This window comes from Lepidochelys olivacea, assembly GCF_965140295.1.
Source record: "Lepidochelys olivacea isolate rLepOli2 genome assembly, chromosome: 15".
Classification (NCBI taxonomy): domain Eukaryota; kingdom Metazoa; phylum Chordata; order Testudines; family Cheloniidae; genus Lepidochelys; species Lepidochelys olivacea.
In genome coordinates, this window is record NC_140425.1 from 21,657,248 (window position 1) to 21,673,650 (window position 16,403).

Genomic DNA, 16,403 nt, shown 5'->3' on the forward strand with positions numbered 1-16,403 from the left:
CAGGACAGAAAGAAGGCAATTTATATAAAAAAGAAAGGACACTTTATTGTTCAATTTACACTCGGTTTAGGCAGTATGTCAGTGCTCACTGAATTCCTACTTTACAGCACTAAAGATTCATCTAAAAATTTAGTTTGCATTTTGTTTCCATACACCTAACAGGACACCTATTCAGTTCAGTAGCTCTAACAAAAAAAAGCCAGCAGTTTTTACTTTTACGCATTCCATTTAGTGCAACACTCCACAAGTAAAATGTACTTCTGTTTAAAAAATAACTGGCTATTATTTGATATTGTTCTGGAGACAATAGCCTAGCACAATGATGAACATGTTGATTACACCTCTGTCTCTGTAATTTAGTTATTCACTGCTTTGGTACAGAAAGATGGTTATTTTCTGTCAGCAGAAAGCATTTCATTTTAACAGACCTTTTATCTGTACATTACAATTAATATATTTTCAATGTTGAGTACATTTTTCTTTTTTCAGATTTCAGTAATAACTTCTCTTGCATTTATGTCTGTAAAAAAGTGCTCGAGTCTTCATTTGGAAAATAAAATGTGGACAACCTGCGGATTTTATTGTCATGGTTTAGCAAATATAAAATACTGTACTTTTCTGCTTATTCTAATGTAATCATTAGTTCAACAAGGTTTCATAGATGCTTTCACAGTATGAAAGTAGGTAATCTCCTGTGCACTTTTACTTGCTAATTTTGGTTGAGACTGCTGAGTTCTGTACACCTGGGGTCAGTGAATGGAGAGAGACTATTGTCAGGACCTGTTCCTCTATTGATTTCTGGGGGATCAACTGAGCTGTAGCCATTGCTGCAGAAATCATTTAGGCGTGGTGACCTGCAGGTGGTGACTGGGACACTGCCGCAGTTTGTGACTGAGCCTGAACCTAAATTATAGATGAAGGTAAGTTACTAGCTGATTATACATTTTACACAGTCAAAAATGTGAAACAAAGGTAAGAGATGGCAGAAACTCTGGAGAAGCCAGAGACTAAGAATATAACTGGAAGTCAGGAGAATGAAATGCTGTTCCCAAACATGATACTGATTTACTGTGTGGTTTTCGCCAAATCACTTAATTTCTCTGTAATCAGTTTTGCCATTTATAAAATAAGAGAAATGAGACCAAGATTCTTGGAGTTAATAAGGATAATATTATTTTGCACTTATGTAGCACATATCTGGGGATTTCAAAATCACCTTACAAACATTAATTCTCAGAAAACACCTGTGAGGTGAGTAATGCTTTCATTTTACAGATAAGAAGATACTCATAGAAAGATTGATTGGCTCCAGGTTACAGAACTGATCAGTGGCCGAGCTGACAACAGAACCTTGGAAAACCCAATTTTTAAAAAATCCTTAGCAGGTCACTTAAAGGAGAAGATCATCTCTAGTACCTGGCTTACCGACGAGCAAAGTAGTAGTGATGCAAAACTGTCAAAACAACACTGAAAAGCATATATCATTTGAATGAGACAGCAGGCAAAGGTGCTTACCTTTTCTACACAGTAGCTTGGCCTTGAACCATCTGGGAATGAATGGCTCTGTTGCTGAGCTACTTGATGTGTAAGTTTTGGAAACTGATGGACATGTACATCCAATGTCTGGGCTCCTGCAAATCGGCAGTAAAATAAGGTGCAAATGTTAGTATTTAGAATGTAACACACATTTATTCTAAGAATATCATCAAAATGTCTACCTTTTCCTATTATATTTCTATCTAACCATATATATTATTGTGATATAAAATTTAGTTTCTGACAGGATTTGACAAAAGTCCACTTCCACTGGCAAACAGGACATTTTTCTAGTCTTGCCTACAAATTCCAGTATGCAAAATTAGACACATTCTAGAAATATAAAAATAAATGGAAGGACTATCAATTATTGTGCATCATGGATATTACTACAACTTACAAAGTTACTTTGCAACCAAATATATTGTTTAAAAGGGTGCTTTCAATAAGAGTCTTCTAAAAGCACCAAAAAAGTAGGAAAAATATTAGTCTATGCTATAAATTTAGTAACCTAATTTAAAAACCTTTAAAATTTAAGTGTCAAAGTGGTTCTGAAGTCCAATTAATTTAATAAATTGGAAGAAATTTATAAGATTGCCTCTGAGTGAGATTTCTTTGTACCTGCTGCTTTCTGTGGATGCCCAAGGGCAACAGTAATCTCAGTGACAGAGATCTCAGTAAGAGGGAGCGTTGCAGCTCCTGCAGATGGTACAATTGTTGGTGGAACAGACATCACTGGAAGATTTGCCTGAGGAACTTGTGCTGCCTGAGGTGTTTGGATCTGGATCTGTCCTTGTGCTTGAAGCTGGGAAGCAGAAACAAGAATCTGAGCAGCAAGGAATCAGGATCAAAGAATATTAGTTGTTTTTCACTAGATCTTTGCAACATGACAATTATATGTTCAGAAACTGAATATAAAAGCTTTATCTAATCCACTGGAATCATTTTACATCTAGCTCTGTTGTGTTTGGGACCTTTTGGTTTTTTTTTAAAATACGGTACACTTGAGGTTTGTAACAGTGGTGCTAGTCATGGTAACAGTGAGGGCTGCTCCAGGCCCAAACGCTGTTGACTGCAGTGAGCTGCTAATGTTACAGTTCTTGCTGACAGGTCAGTTGCAATTTCTATTCTGTACTAACATTTAATTTTCCCACTTCTGCTGCACATATGATTTGTGCAAAGGTTTTCAGGTTCTGAGATAAAGATTTCATTCAATTATGGTTCTCTATCCTATTTAATTTAATAATAAAAATACTTTACACTTCTATAGTACCTTCCATCAGAAGTTCTCAAAGCACTTTACAGTTAATACTCACATCCCCTTGCTTAAAGGTAAATAAGTAATAATATCCTCATGCCATGCATGGGTAAGCTGAGATTCTAAATTGCTGTGGTGACTTGCCCCAGATATCACAGTGAGGGGCTGAGTTATGAAGAGAACCTTAGGAATCTGGGCATCTTGTCTCCTGTTCTAACCATTAGAGCACATTTAATGAACTATACTCAAACACTGTACATCTTCAGATGAAGTGGGAAAGTACAGTTTTCTGAACAGCAGAGGACTTACTGAAAGAAAGTGTGTAATGCCAGTCAACAGTGAACCCTGTGACTAAGTAGGAAGAAATGTTGATTAACTTAGAAGCATTATGTTCATTATGTAGAAACATCATGAAAGCAGGCAAAGGAGGGCAGCTTAAAGTAATCAATGGGCATTCTCAAAAGTTCAGCCAGAGAAGAACAAAACCTCCAGCTCCGCCCTTCCAGGCAAAATCAAGCTGGGGAGGGGTCTTGAAAATCTGGTCACCAGAAGCATCAAACCGGCATGAATGCTCATGGTTTAAAACCATATAAACTACAAACAGTACAACAAAAATTTCCCACCAATTCCTTTTCTGTTGGCGAAGAAATACTAAGGAAAGAATTGGAGACATGTTTTTCTTAAAATATCCGTTCCTTGTAAGAGCTTTCCTACACTTTTTATTTGGACTGGAGTCTAAGGCTACATCTGCAGTACAAGCTAACGGCATGATTCCCCTGCTCATGTACACGCACTCACACTAGCTCTCATTCAGCTAGTGCAAGTGTGTATAGCAGTGTACTTTGTGCCTAGTACAAACCCTAGTAGGTATGTACTCATCACAGCTAAGCTGTGTCTCCACTGCTGCTACCAGTGCTATTTACACTCACACTAGCTCAATGAGAGCTCACGAGTATGTGTACAAGCCCAGGAATCACACGCCTAGCTTGTAGTGAAGATGTACCCAAAGTGTGTACCTGGGACTGAATCCGTGGGACTTGCACCTCAACTGCTTCTGTCTCCTGCTGCCCAGGAAGCTGGAAATGGACAGGTGTGACTGTTTTACTAAAAAGCTGAACTTCTGTTGGCTTGGCTATAAAAGGAAAAATATAGAAGACAATCTCTCATCAGAGTGTAAACTGACATTCTTCCCCTCCCATCTTCTTTTACTTAATAATTTGAAAATAACTAACACTTAAAATGCAAGTTTCTAGCAGTTTTATTTTCAGCAGCAGAATGTGAAAAAAACAGCGGTTACCTGACATAACCTGAGCCACTAAGGGCGTTTGGGTCTGCCATGTTGTCAGACTGGTGGTTACTATCGATGATGCTGCCACAGACATTCCTGCTTGAGAACCCTGAGTAGATGTTACAGTCACTAATTCTGTTGGAGCACTGGATGCTGCAGCTGTTTGTACCTGAGCTGTACCTGCACCTCCTGAAGCCTAGAAAGTGTTACACAAAGTAACAAAGTATCATGGTCAATTTATTCTAGAATATAAGGTTGTTGGTTTTTTTAAATATACAATACACAGCATGATGTTTGACACATGCGCCTAGAGCCTGAGATAGACACAGTGAACAAGTATGAATGAATTAATAAATAAGTACATTTGATCTGTTCTTTGTGCTGAATGACATTTTCCATATAATAAAATCTAGCATGGGATAAAGACACAGGAATCTTGTCCATATTAATTATTTGACACCAATTTACAACTTTGAACAGCAAGGCTGTAATATTTAAGAGTTCAGAAGCAAAGGACAATATTTATCAGAATTTTCAATGGAAAATGCTAATTTTTTAGTGCAGGTGGCCTGTGACTGACCCTGCCAAAAGTTAACTAAAAGAATATACACCATCTCCAACCAGGGGGATTTTAGAGAACTCAAGACTGTGTACTCTGTTAGGCCGGGAATAATTAGCTGAACATTTCAAAGCTTTTTCAAAATGATATTGCTACACACAACAGCAAAAATGGATTGCTTCTGTACTGTTTCACAGATTGGAAATTTTCACTTAAAAAAGGGTACTGTTCATGCACTGTGTCTAATAACTACATTTAAAGGGTTTTATAAAGTAAATGTTTTTAAATTAACACTAGTGTTTCATTCACTTATTATCTCTTTTCCTATCATGTTGGATGTATCCCTGACTGGTGGAGATTAAAACCTCACAAGGGACTAGACTGGATGATCTAATAGGCACTTCTGCACATCTAACTGATTTGATCTGAGTTTAGAGCATCATCAACTTTCTCAGTTTAAGTGAAGACAAATGCACCTTTCTCGCCCAACCTGCTCATGCAACACAACACAAAGGGCCCAATCCTGCAATCAGATTTGCTAGCGCAGACTCCTGCAGCTATGTGGCACGCCACTGAAGTCAACTGAACTCTGTAAGGCCATAGGGATCAAGGCTTGCTAATCCAGTTGCAGGGTCGGGACCTAGAAGAGTGCATATCTCTGCACATATTAAGTGGAAAGATCCAAATTTCAGCTTTAGAGATATTTAGTTTCAACTAATCCTGCCAGGTTGGCTACCACAGTCTTTACTACTAACTGTGGCTGTTGCACCATCAGTTGTTCTTGTGGCTGAAGCTGGGCTTCTGCTTGCTGTTCAGCGAGCTGCTGAATTTAGAGTTAGCAAGCACACTGCTGCTGAGGCTCTGGGCCTGTCTGCTGTTCGGTCAAAGCCTAAAACAATAGGAGGTGGGGAAAATATTAATTGTTGCTACCTTTTTCCTTTTGCATTATAGTACTATTTGTTTGTTACAGCTCTTCACTGTAAAAATCCTGCTTTCTCCTGCTAAAGCCCGCAAAAGAGATATCCTGAAATGGGCCATTAGTTGTATGTACCAAAAATTGGATCAGAGGAGTTTGAATGACTTCATAAAAATATTGCAATACAACATGGTGCCTTTCTGCTTCTGATCTGGTATAATTTTGTGGACATTTTAAAAGCCACAAAGTCTGAAAAAGAAATGGATCTGGAATTAACATAGGTAGAAGAAATGCTGATACCTTTGATCTACTGGCAAATGGGGTTTAAATACTAACTCGCCCAGACAACTATCCAATGCCACGCACAGATGAACTATTAGAGAAACTGAGACGGGCCCAGTTCATCTCTACCTTGGACTTAACCAAGTGGTACTGGCAAGTACCGCTAGATGAATCCCCCAAGGAAAGGTCAGCCTTCACCACACGTCGGGCTGTATGAATTTAATGCACTCCCTTTCCGGCTGCGGAATGCACCCACCACCTTCCAAAGACTTGTAGATGGTCTCCTAGTGGGATTAGGAGAATATGCAGTTGCCTACCTTGATGATGTGGCCATATTTTCGGATTCCTGGGCAGAACACCTGGAACATCTACAAAAAGTCTTCGAGCGCATAAGGGAGGCAGGACTAACTGTTAAGGCTAAGAAGTGTCAAATAGGCCTAAACACAGTGACTTACCTTGGACATCACATGGGTCAAGGAACTATTAACCCCCTACAGGCCAAAGTGGATGCTATCCAAAAGTGGCCTGTCCCAAAGTCAAAAAAACAGGTCCAATCCTTCTTAGGCTTGGCCGGTTATTACAGGCAATTTGTACCGCAATACAGCCAAATCGCAGCTGACAGAACTAACCAAAAAGAAACAGCCAAATGCCATTCAGTGGACCGAAGAGTGTCAGAAGGCCTTTAACCAGCTTAAAGCGACACTCATGTCTGACCCTGTACTAAGTACCCCAGACTTTGACAAACCATTCCTAGTAACCACAGATGCATCCGAGCGTGGTGCGCGAGCAGTTTTAATGCAGAAAGGACCGGATCAAGAATTCCACCCTGTAGTGTTTCTCAGCAAGAAGCTGTCTGAGAGGGGAAGCAACTGGTCAGTCAGTGAAAAAGAATGTTACACCAAGCCACTGACTTTCCTGTTGAAAGATCCAGTGTGGACAGCTTTGAAAAGGTCTCAGATGGAGTGAAAGCTGTTAAGAAAGTTAAACAGTCCTATAACCAAGTGGCTTTGTTTGGCCAGCTTGTTGGGGAGACAAGGTTGTTGAGAAAGGAATGTCTCCATGTTAGTTCTGTAAGTGAACACTATGTGGCCCAGGTCAAGATGGGGGCTCTTAACCAAGAGAGCCCGAATTGCAGCCCTCCAGACTGGAGTGCTGGGAGAAGACCCGATCCCAGTTCGACCCCTGGGGGTTTTGGGGTGGCAAAAGGGCACAGGCTGCATAAACCTTTCCATATGTGGCATGCAAGTGCTATCAACCACCCCTGACATAAGGGAGGGCGTGAAACTGGAAGGGCCTGGTGTAACTCTCACCAAGGAATGGGAGAGATGCTGGGGCATCCATGGGAACGTTGGTGGGTTTGAACTTCTCCAGGTCACCGGCTAAAGTGACCCCGCTCAGGTCGGTCTCAAAGGTGATGAAGCAGGACTGTTCTTAATGTTTCCTCTGAATATTGTGGGGGTGCCTCAGTTTCCCCTATGCAGTTCTTAAGTATCTAGGTGGTGGGATAAGGGTGTATGATTGTTGCAGAGCCCTATAGGGCAGGTGTGTGCAGGGGTCTGGACACAGAGAATGGCCGACTCCCTGTTTCCTGGCAACTGATGGCCAGGCCCTTCCCCCCTGCAAGGGGAGAGCTAAAGGGTTGGAGACCAAAGGAATCAGGTGACCTCCTGGCCCGGGAAAGAGATAAAGCCCAGAGGAGGAGGGGCTGGACAGAGTTTTCAGTTGGGGGCTGGCTGGGGACGAGGAGTGAAGTGCAGACGTGGTTGTCTGGCTCACTGCCCCCCAAAATGGACCCAGCTGGGGGATCCTGTTCTCTGCACCTACAAAGCTGTGTTTTAGATCATGTTCCTGTCGTCTAATAAACCTCTGTTTTACTGGCTGGCTGACTGTCACGTCTGACTGCGGAGTTGGGGTGCATGACCCTCTGGCTTCCCCAGGACCCCACCTGGGCGGACTCACTGTGGGAAGCGCACAGGGGGGCAGAGGATGCTGAATGCTCCGAGGTCAGACCCAGGAAGGTGGAAGCTGTGTGAGCTATGTGTCCTGAAGACAGGCTGCTCACAGAAAGGAGACTTCCCCAGAGTCCTGACTGGCTTCACTGGGAGCAGTTCCAGAGCATCGCCCGGGGACTCTGTGACAACTGGTGGGATAAGGGTGTATGATCGTTGTAGAGCCCTAGAAGGTAGGTGTGTGCAGGGGTCTGTACACAGAGAATGGCCAACACCCTGTTTCCTGGCAATTGATAGCCTGGCCCTTCCCCTCTGCAAGGTGAGAGCTAAAGGGTTGAAGACAAAGAAATCAGGTGACCTCCTGGCCCGGGAAAGGGACAAAGCCCAGAGGAATTAACATAGGTAGAAGAAATGCTGATACCTTTGATCTACTGGCAAATGGGGTTTAAATACTCTACACTGCTATAGAATGATTTTGAAATGTCCATGAAAAATATGAATTTTCCACAACCCATTTAAATGTTGCTTATACAAATAATACATACATAAAGCACATGATGACATTACAGAATAAACTTCTAGAGTGAGAGAACATACCTTTTGCTCTTTTGACATAGACTCTGTACAGCAGAATGCAGCGTGAATCATGGAGGATGGCTTATCATAGTTATTTCTACTGGAAGTAAATATGATATAGTTTAAATAGCTGATTTTTGAAAGGCTCTATAAAAACCTCCAGGAACAGAAAATCTTGCATCATGACTAATAGCTTGTGAATAAGAAAAGATTTGAGCACTGAGAATTAGGTCCTCTCTCCCTTTACTACTTAATTCTATCTACTTCTGGGCCTTAGACTTTGCGGTTATCTACACACTTGCACAAGTTTAGTTAAACTAGTTTAGTTAAAGCAGTGCGAACACAAGTAGACATACTCTATTGCAGAGGCCCCCAAACTGTGGGGTTTCAGAGTAACAGCCGTGTTAGTCTGTATTCGCAAAAAGAAAAGGAGTACTTGTGGCACCTTAGAGACTAACCAATTTATTTGAGCATGAGCTTTCGTGAGCTACAGCTCACTTCATCGGATGCATACCGTGGAAACTGCAGCAGACATTATATACACACAGAGATCATGAAACAATACCTCCTCCCACCCCACTGTCCTGCTGGTAATAGCTTATCTAAAGTGATCATCAAGTTGGGCCATTTCCAGCACAAATCCAGGTTGTCTCACCCTCCGTCCCCCCCCCCCAACTCACTCTCCTGCTGGTAATAGCCCATCCAAAGTGACAACTCTGTTCACAATGTGTATGATAAACAAGGTGGGCCATTTCCTGCACAAATCCAGGTTCTCTCACCCCCTCCAAAAACCACACACACAAACTCACTCTCCTGCTGGTAATAGCTCATCCAAAGTGATCACTCTCCCTACAATGTGCATGGTAATCCAGGTGAGCCATTTCCAGCACAAATCCAGGCTCTCTCACCCCCCCTCCCCTTTTTTTTCCTGGGGACACACACACACAAACTCACTCTCCTGCTGGTAATAGCTCATCCAAACTGACCACTCTCCAAGTTTAAATCCAAGTTTAACCAGAACATCGGGGGGGGGGGGGGGGGTTGGAAAAAACAAGGGGAAATAGGCTACCTTGCATAATGACTTAGCCACTCCCAGTCTCTATTTAAGCCTAAATTAATAGTATCCAATTTGCAAATGAATTCCAATTCAGCAGTTTCTCGCTGGAGTCTGGATTTGAAGTTTTTTTGTTTTAAGATAGCGACCTTCATGTCTGTGATTGCGTGACCAGAGAGATTGAAGTGTTCTCCGACTGGTTTATGAATGTTATAATTCTTGACATCTGATTTGTGTCCATTTATTCTTTTACGTAGAGACTGTCCAGTTTGACCAATGTAAATGGCAGAGTGCAAACTGTGGGGTGCGCCCCTGTATGGGGGCTCAGAGGAATGTTTGGGGGAGACATGGGCGGTGGGGGCCAGGCCAGCCCCCACAGCGGACAGGGAGAGAACAACACCCAGCCCTGCTCCACTCCCAGCTCTGGCCCCATCCCCAGCAATGACTCCCAACTGCGGCTCTCCATCTGACCCCAGCCCCTGACCCCAGACTCACCCCCAGCTGCGGCCCCTTTACCCTGTCCATGCTCCTAGTTCTGGGGGGATGCAGACAGGGCGGGGGGGGGCATTACCCTGAAAAGTTTGGGCACCACTGCTCTATTGGTTTAAAACTGGTTATATCGGTTTACCTTGCCCTGAACCTATATAAAGGAGGTTTAAATCTACTTAAGAGCTTGTCTAGATGAACAGTTAGTGTGCAGCAAGCTGGGGTGAAAGACCACAGCATGCCAGCCTGTTGCACACTAAGGGCTTGTCTACACTTGAAACGCTACAGCAGCACAGCAGTTGCACTGCAGCTGTAGTGCTTCAGTGTATACATTACTGATACCAACGGGAAGCTTCTCCCATCAGCATAAGTAATCCACCCCACTCTCCCCGAGAGGCTGTAGCTAAACTGATGGAAGAATTCTGCCTATGGCGGGGGTTGGTCAGTTTAACTACAGAGCTCAGTGGTGTGGACTTTTCACAACTCTGAGGAACACAGCTGAGTCAACCTAACTTTTAGTGTAGACCAGGCCTAATTCTTGGTGTGACCCTGCATGATTTATCCTATTGATGCATGCTAGAAGTTCCCTGGTGCGCTTTATACACTGCTGTTTGAAACAGCAATAGGTCAAATGTACTAGGAATCGTCTAGAGCGCAGGTACCATGCAGCCAGTGCACAGCAGGCTGGAGCAATGTAGATTTACACACACACACAGTTTGTCCAGACATGCCTTAAGAGTGTCCATACACAAAGTATCAAAAAAAAAAAATCACACCTTTAGTTAAACTGATGCATCTGTGTGCATAGACTAGGCTTTGTTTGATGTCTACAAGGTTCAAAAGAGACGACAAAAGACTAAATAAGGACTGGAGTTCAGATTTACACCCTAATCCTGATCTATATCCTGCCCATCATCTTCCCATTCTCCCTTCCTATCAAACATAAAAGTGAAAATCAGCTATTGTTTTTGGATGTCCTAAAAATTGATCCAGGTTGCCAAAATACAGTAACAATGAGGTTTCTCCAATAACCTTCTTTTACAGCAATTCAGACTCCCCCCTCTCTTGATGAGCAGAAGTTGTAGGACTGTGGCTCTCAAGTAACAGTCATGCTATAGCATGTGCAGAGACACTGGAAATCCTTGGAAGGAATTCTGTCTGACCCAAACACACTGCAGCAAGAGTTCTGCCACCCTTTCAACAGATGCAACATGCACTCCAGTCCTTGCCTGGCTAGTTCTGATGGCTAGATATCCTTTTCAGAGTAGCTAGATGTGTGAAGTGCCCAGTTTATATCAATGGCCTTTAAATCTGAAATATGAAGATAACAGTGTTGATGTTTAAGCTGGCAACTATTTCACTGCTGATCATTTTAGCTGAACCAAACTATAGTGCTTATCCCAGTCTTAAAATCGCCTCTCATGCTTCTGCATGTGCCAAAAGACCCAGTGGTCCCGACCCATCTAACAAAACTTCCAACTTCCCTTTTCACTGTTGTTCTACATTGTCCTCAGTTATACCTGTTGTACCCCATAGTTCAGATTTTGGCCTCACTAAGGTTAGAACAACCCTAGTTATACCACAATGGGATGGCACGGGTGTGGTAGAGCGCACAATTCAATCTGCAGACCTTCTTACTGGATATGATGCATGACATGTAAAGAACCCAGTTTGGCTCTAAAAGCTCATTGTAAGTTTGCAGGTTGTCGGTCCTAAAAAAAATGGACAAATCAATGAATTTCACAATGCCATTTTTAAAGAGTCACTCTTAGGGTGGGACCATAGTTGCAGAGTTTTATGCAGGTCTCGTTACCCAAAAGGATGGTAGCCATATTGCTGGGATTAAGAGGGGCATAAAGGAGATAACTAATCAGTGGGGCGTGGCCACCTCACCATTCATACAGCTAGCTGGAGGTGCAATTGAGACATTACAACTTCTGCGACTACTGAAGCATGATTTGGATTCTTCAGGAAGGTAATCATGCCCAAACTGAAATTCACAAGAATATCTGTGGAATCAGAACGCCTTTGACAAGTATAATGGAATTGTCTGTGTGTGTTTGCATCACTCTCTCTCTCACACACACACACACACACAGAATATCATTCTCAACATCATTTTTATCAGATTTAAAACATGTAAATGATATGGGCTTTAAGTAAACATACAGAGGTTTAACTGAGGGACTTCTTCTTCTTGCTATCTTTTTCATTAAATCAAAGTGACTCATGTAAAGTTGGGTGTGTGCAGCATTCGGGTCTTCAGCATAGATATGTCTGGCACAAACAGGGTGACTACTGATGTTCTGAAATAAAAATAGCATCAGATGATAAATGTCATAATTCACCACTGTAATATCTCAAAAATTATGGTTTATATTAAACCAGACTCTGACACATTCTAATTCAATTTTTTGCCACTTGAAGAAACTAAAAAGAAATAACTGCCTTGTCATTTTTGTTTTAAAATTTACCAACAAATCTGTTATTAAATAGTCACTTCTATAGCGCTTTTCACCATCAGGGAATTTTGGAAATGTCAGTTAAACCTGAAAATACCATGTAATTTCCTAATTTTACAGATAGAAAACTGAGTCAAAAGACATGAAGTGACTTGTATAAGGTCATTCATCAAGTGAGTGTCAGAGCAAGGAATAACATATAAGAGTTTTGTTCCCAATGATCAGACCGTGTTTCTTTTTCTGGGGGGAGAAACATATTTGCATAAATAATAAGCTCATATCTGTGGTTCCTCTCTTACTCTATGGACTCAAGAAATGTTTTTATAATAATAGGTGTGTGCATTGTCTCTCTCTCTCTCTCATAACTCAACTTCTCTTAACTGTTAAGTTTGTAATAATCACTGGATTATCTCCCTGACATGATTGCAAAGAGGTAAATCCTTTATATTGATGAAAGAAAGTTAGGAACTTAATTTTTTTTAAACTTGTGGTTTACTATATAGTGCAAAATTAAGTTTAAAATTTGTTTTATTTGATATCATCAGGTGTAAACTCTCTCTGAAAACCACACTCATAACTAGTTTTTGCTTTCTCCTTTAGATGACCTTCAAAATCAGTCATAAAACAGAAGACATTGTTACAATATTTCAGTTTTATTTTTTGCACACTATAGTTATAGCCAATTAACAGCAATGCTTCTAAATTGCACAGATATTTCAGTGAGCCTCACTTATGACTCAATGTTGGTATGTGATAAAGTCTGATAATTTGAGTCCAAAGAATCACTTCCAGAAAGATACAACTAATCCAGGAGGCACTAATTAGAGTTGACCCACAGAATTAATGATTTAACACTAACACGTTTGCCTCTACGCTGTAGAGAAGCAAGAGCTGAGTGAAATATTTTTGGCAAATAGTAAACATTTGTCAAAAAATGCATTTGGGGGACAGGGAGCTCAAACTATTTGTGAATTCAGGTCAAATTCAGCAAATAGTTTCAACCAAAAAAAACTGAAAAAAATTGGAAACATCGACATCTCATTTTGACAATATTGATTTAACACATCATTTCAACAATACTGATTTGATTTGACATTCAAAATATTTCATTTGGCCCAAACAAAAAATGTTTTTGTTCTTTCATTTAGGTGAGGAAAACAAAACAAATTTAGTTGTGGTTAGAAACTAAATCTTTTTTCTGATTTTTTGGTTTGACTACCAAATATAAAATAAATTATTCGTTTAGCTCTAATTAAGATGTATACAAACAGAATTTACTACTGTGCTGTAACTTGTTTCACTGACAAACTCTAAAATCAGTCTGCTCTTCTCTACAAATTATTCTCATTTTATTCCAGAATGTCTGTTTCAATCCATAATTAATGACAGAGATTCAGGCTTTGGTGAAGACTGAACCGCTATTGCTTGGATCAAATGGAAGTACCCAGTTGATAAGTGAAAGTTATAATCTACACCACAGTATCAAAGTTAATTCAGATTTTTTAATTCTTCCTTAATATCAGATGTAATCACAATCATTTATTTTGTTAATCTATATATTCTGTACTCTGTTACACCACTGTAATCTATTCAAACTAGGCAGTCAAAGTAGGCATGTAAAATGTTGTCCTGTATTAGTGGAATACATTTTGTAAATTTATTTAATGTGATATATTAAACATACTCCATATTGATTGTCTGGTGTGAGAAATGTGTATAATGCTTGCCAATAGACCATGGTATACAGAATTTTGCAGTATATGCTTGCTGAACACTAGGGCAGTTTTACAATAAATCAAGCAAAATGCTGTACAGTCTACAATGAAAACTGAATAAATTGGTGCCCCTAGTGTTTTAAAGGAATGCACAATTCAATTTAAACTCACCTTTCCTTCTTCTCTTGGAATAACAACATTTTCATACCGATATTGGCATTGTTTTGGTGAGTGATAAACTTGGCTATAGGAGTTAACAAGGTCACTAACAAGATCCCAATTGAGTGTGTGCACCGGTGACATAATGGCAAGATTTGAAGGATGCTCCAGTAACTGTTTCACTGCCTAGAAAAGAAGAAGGTATAAGACTCAGGATGACACCACTAATACTACAAAGTGTAAAGTAAATGTTTTCTGTGTGTGGATGTCACCAAATTAATTAGACTTCACAGATGCTGGAAATAACTTTGGAGAGAAAAAGTCAGAGAAAAGTTATTTCTGGAGCCAATAAACAAACTATAGTTAAAAGTAAAAAACCCCAAAATCCCAATAATGGAACAGAAGGACTTTGTTACTTGTAGCAGCACCCAGTCTTCACTGATCAGCCACTCAGGATTGTCCTGCCCAGCAGCTGCCTCAGCAGCTGGTTTGACAACAACAGGCAAAGGTTTTGCAAAATATGTTTGCTGTTTCAGCAAGATGGTCTTCTGCTCATTGACCTTTCGACGCATTTTCAACGTTCTTGGAGTCCCTCGGTGAAAAAGTGACCGAGGAGGAATAGCCACCTCTCCATGACGATGTTTATTCCTCCGACCTGCAGCTATCAGTGGAAAGAGGGGACCTTTTCAGTGAAAGGATGGGTGGATCTTTGTTAAAGCAAAAAATCCATAACAAAAAGATGACTATACCAGTCATCTGGCTCTACTGGAGAAGTGTTCACAATCCTGTGTTTTGCATGTAAAAAGGTGTCTACCTCCAATTTATTGTCAACCATAAATAAATTTAATAAGACCAGTGATTTCTAATTTAACTCTTCTATCGTAATAGCTTTGACTTCCTTTAAATATTACTAAACCACAGCTACTATAGTTTTTCACTTTCATTTTTACTGTAGTTTAGATAATGTACTGAATGTGGTTCTCAAGACAGGAAATAAGTCTAATTGGGGCTGGGGGGGTGGGGGAAGAATAACACAGGTTTCACTGCTCAGTTCCTGTTAATTTCATTCATTTCTATTTCAGTTCAGAGAATACAAAAGGTTAAGACTTCTGGCACACAATTTTCAAAAGGCACTCCACCCTGTCTCTAAGTCAGCACTCAAAATCATTCACATATATAAAAAAAATCTAATTTGCTTAGAGAAATGGTATACAAACACCCTAATCTTTGGGTTTGAACATATAAATGTTTTTTTAAAATTTGGCCACTTGAGATTGTAAATAAAATGGAAAATTTCACAAAGAAATAAATAAGGAAAAGCTACCAGGTGGATCCATTCTGAATTGCTTACTCTCCTTTCTGGCAAATAAAGGGGGCAGCTTAGACTCTGAAATTGGTGTGGAATCATACATCAGACACATAACAGAATCAATGTAGACGTTATCATGATCTGAAGGCAGAGTAAGGGGAGTCCAAATCTGCAAAAAACACATATATGTCATCATGATTAATTAACTAACTGAAGATACGTTTATTTCCTCTTCAAAAAAAGTTACTGACTTACTGACATTCTTTCTATTTGTCCATCTGGGTCTTCACAGACATACTCCTGTACAGGAAAGATACAACTCTTAATGACAGGTTTCAGAGTAGCAGCCGTGTTAGTCTGTATTCGCAAAAAGAAAAGGAGTACTTGTGGCACCTTAGAAACTCACAAATTTATTTGAGCATAAGCTTTCGTGAGCTACAGCTCACTTCATCGGATGCAATAAACAAACTATGCATCCGATGAAGTGAGCTGTAGCTCACGAAAGCTTATGCTCAAATAAATTTGTGAGTCTCTAAGGTGCCACAAGTACTCCTTTTCTTTTTACAACTCTTAATGATACCAGTGAAGAGATCCCAACATTTACAAACAAGCAGCTAACAATGAATAGGTATAGTTACAATAACTATAGTAAATATATTTAATTTTGTAGTAAATGTAACTAAGTGCATTAATGAAAAAGATCAGCTTCAAGGTGCAGCACACTATCACTCCCAGACGCTAAGTGCTTTCATCTCCTCCTGCTTCTCCTCTGCCCTCCTCTCTCTCTTGAGCTCCCACTTTTTGCTTAGCACTGCCAACAATGCCAGATGTCAAGACAAATCAGCGTATGGACT

The 16,403-nt window shown here is 40.5% G+C and overlaps 1 protein-coding gene across 2 annotated transcripts in view; it reads right to left on the minus strand.

Annotated features, from left to right (window-relative positions):
- Positions 1-76: 76 nt before the first annotated feature.
- LOC311531699 (E1A-binding protein p400-like) overlaps positions 77-16,403 on the minus strand; it is a 55,251-nt gene continuing 38,924 nt past the window's right edge. For both annotated transcript variants that reach the window (XM_084649316.1, XM_084649317.1), the window contains 11 exons: positions 15,805-15,849; positions 15,565-15,718; positions 14,657-14,901; positions 14,253-14,426; positions 12,074-12,210; positions 8,386-8,464; positions 4,092-4,278; positions 3,811-3,926; positions 2,158-2,341; positions 1,516-1,631; positions 77-903 (listed from right to left, as the gene is read on the minus strand). In XM_084649316.1, the coding sequence (XP_084505442.1) occupies positions 841-903; positions 1,516-1,631; positions 2,158-2,341; positions 3,811-3,926; positions 4,092-4,278; positions 8,386-8,464; positions 12,074-12,210; positions 14,253-14,426; positions 14,657-14,901; positions 15,565-15,718; positions 15,805-15,849 (1,500 nt within the window). In that variant the 3' untranslated portion in view covers positions 77-840. The remainder of the gene's footprint in view (positions 904-1,515; positions 1,632-2,157; positions 2,342-3,810; positions 3,927-4,091; positions 4,279-8,385; positions 8,465-12,073; positions 12,211-14,252; positions 14,427-14,656; positions 14,902-15,564; positions 15,719-15,804; positions 15,850-16,403) is intronic.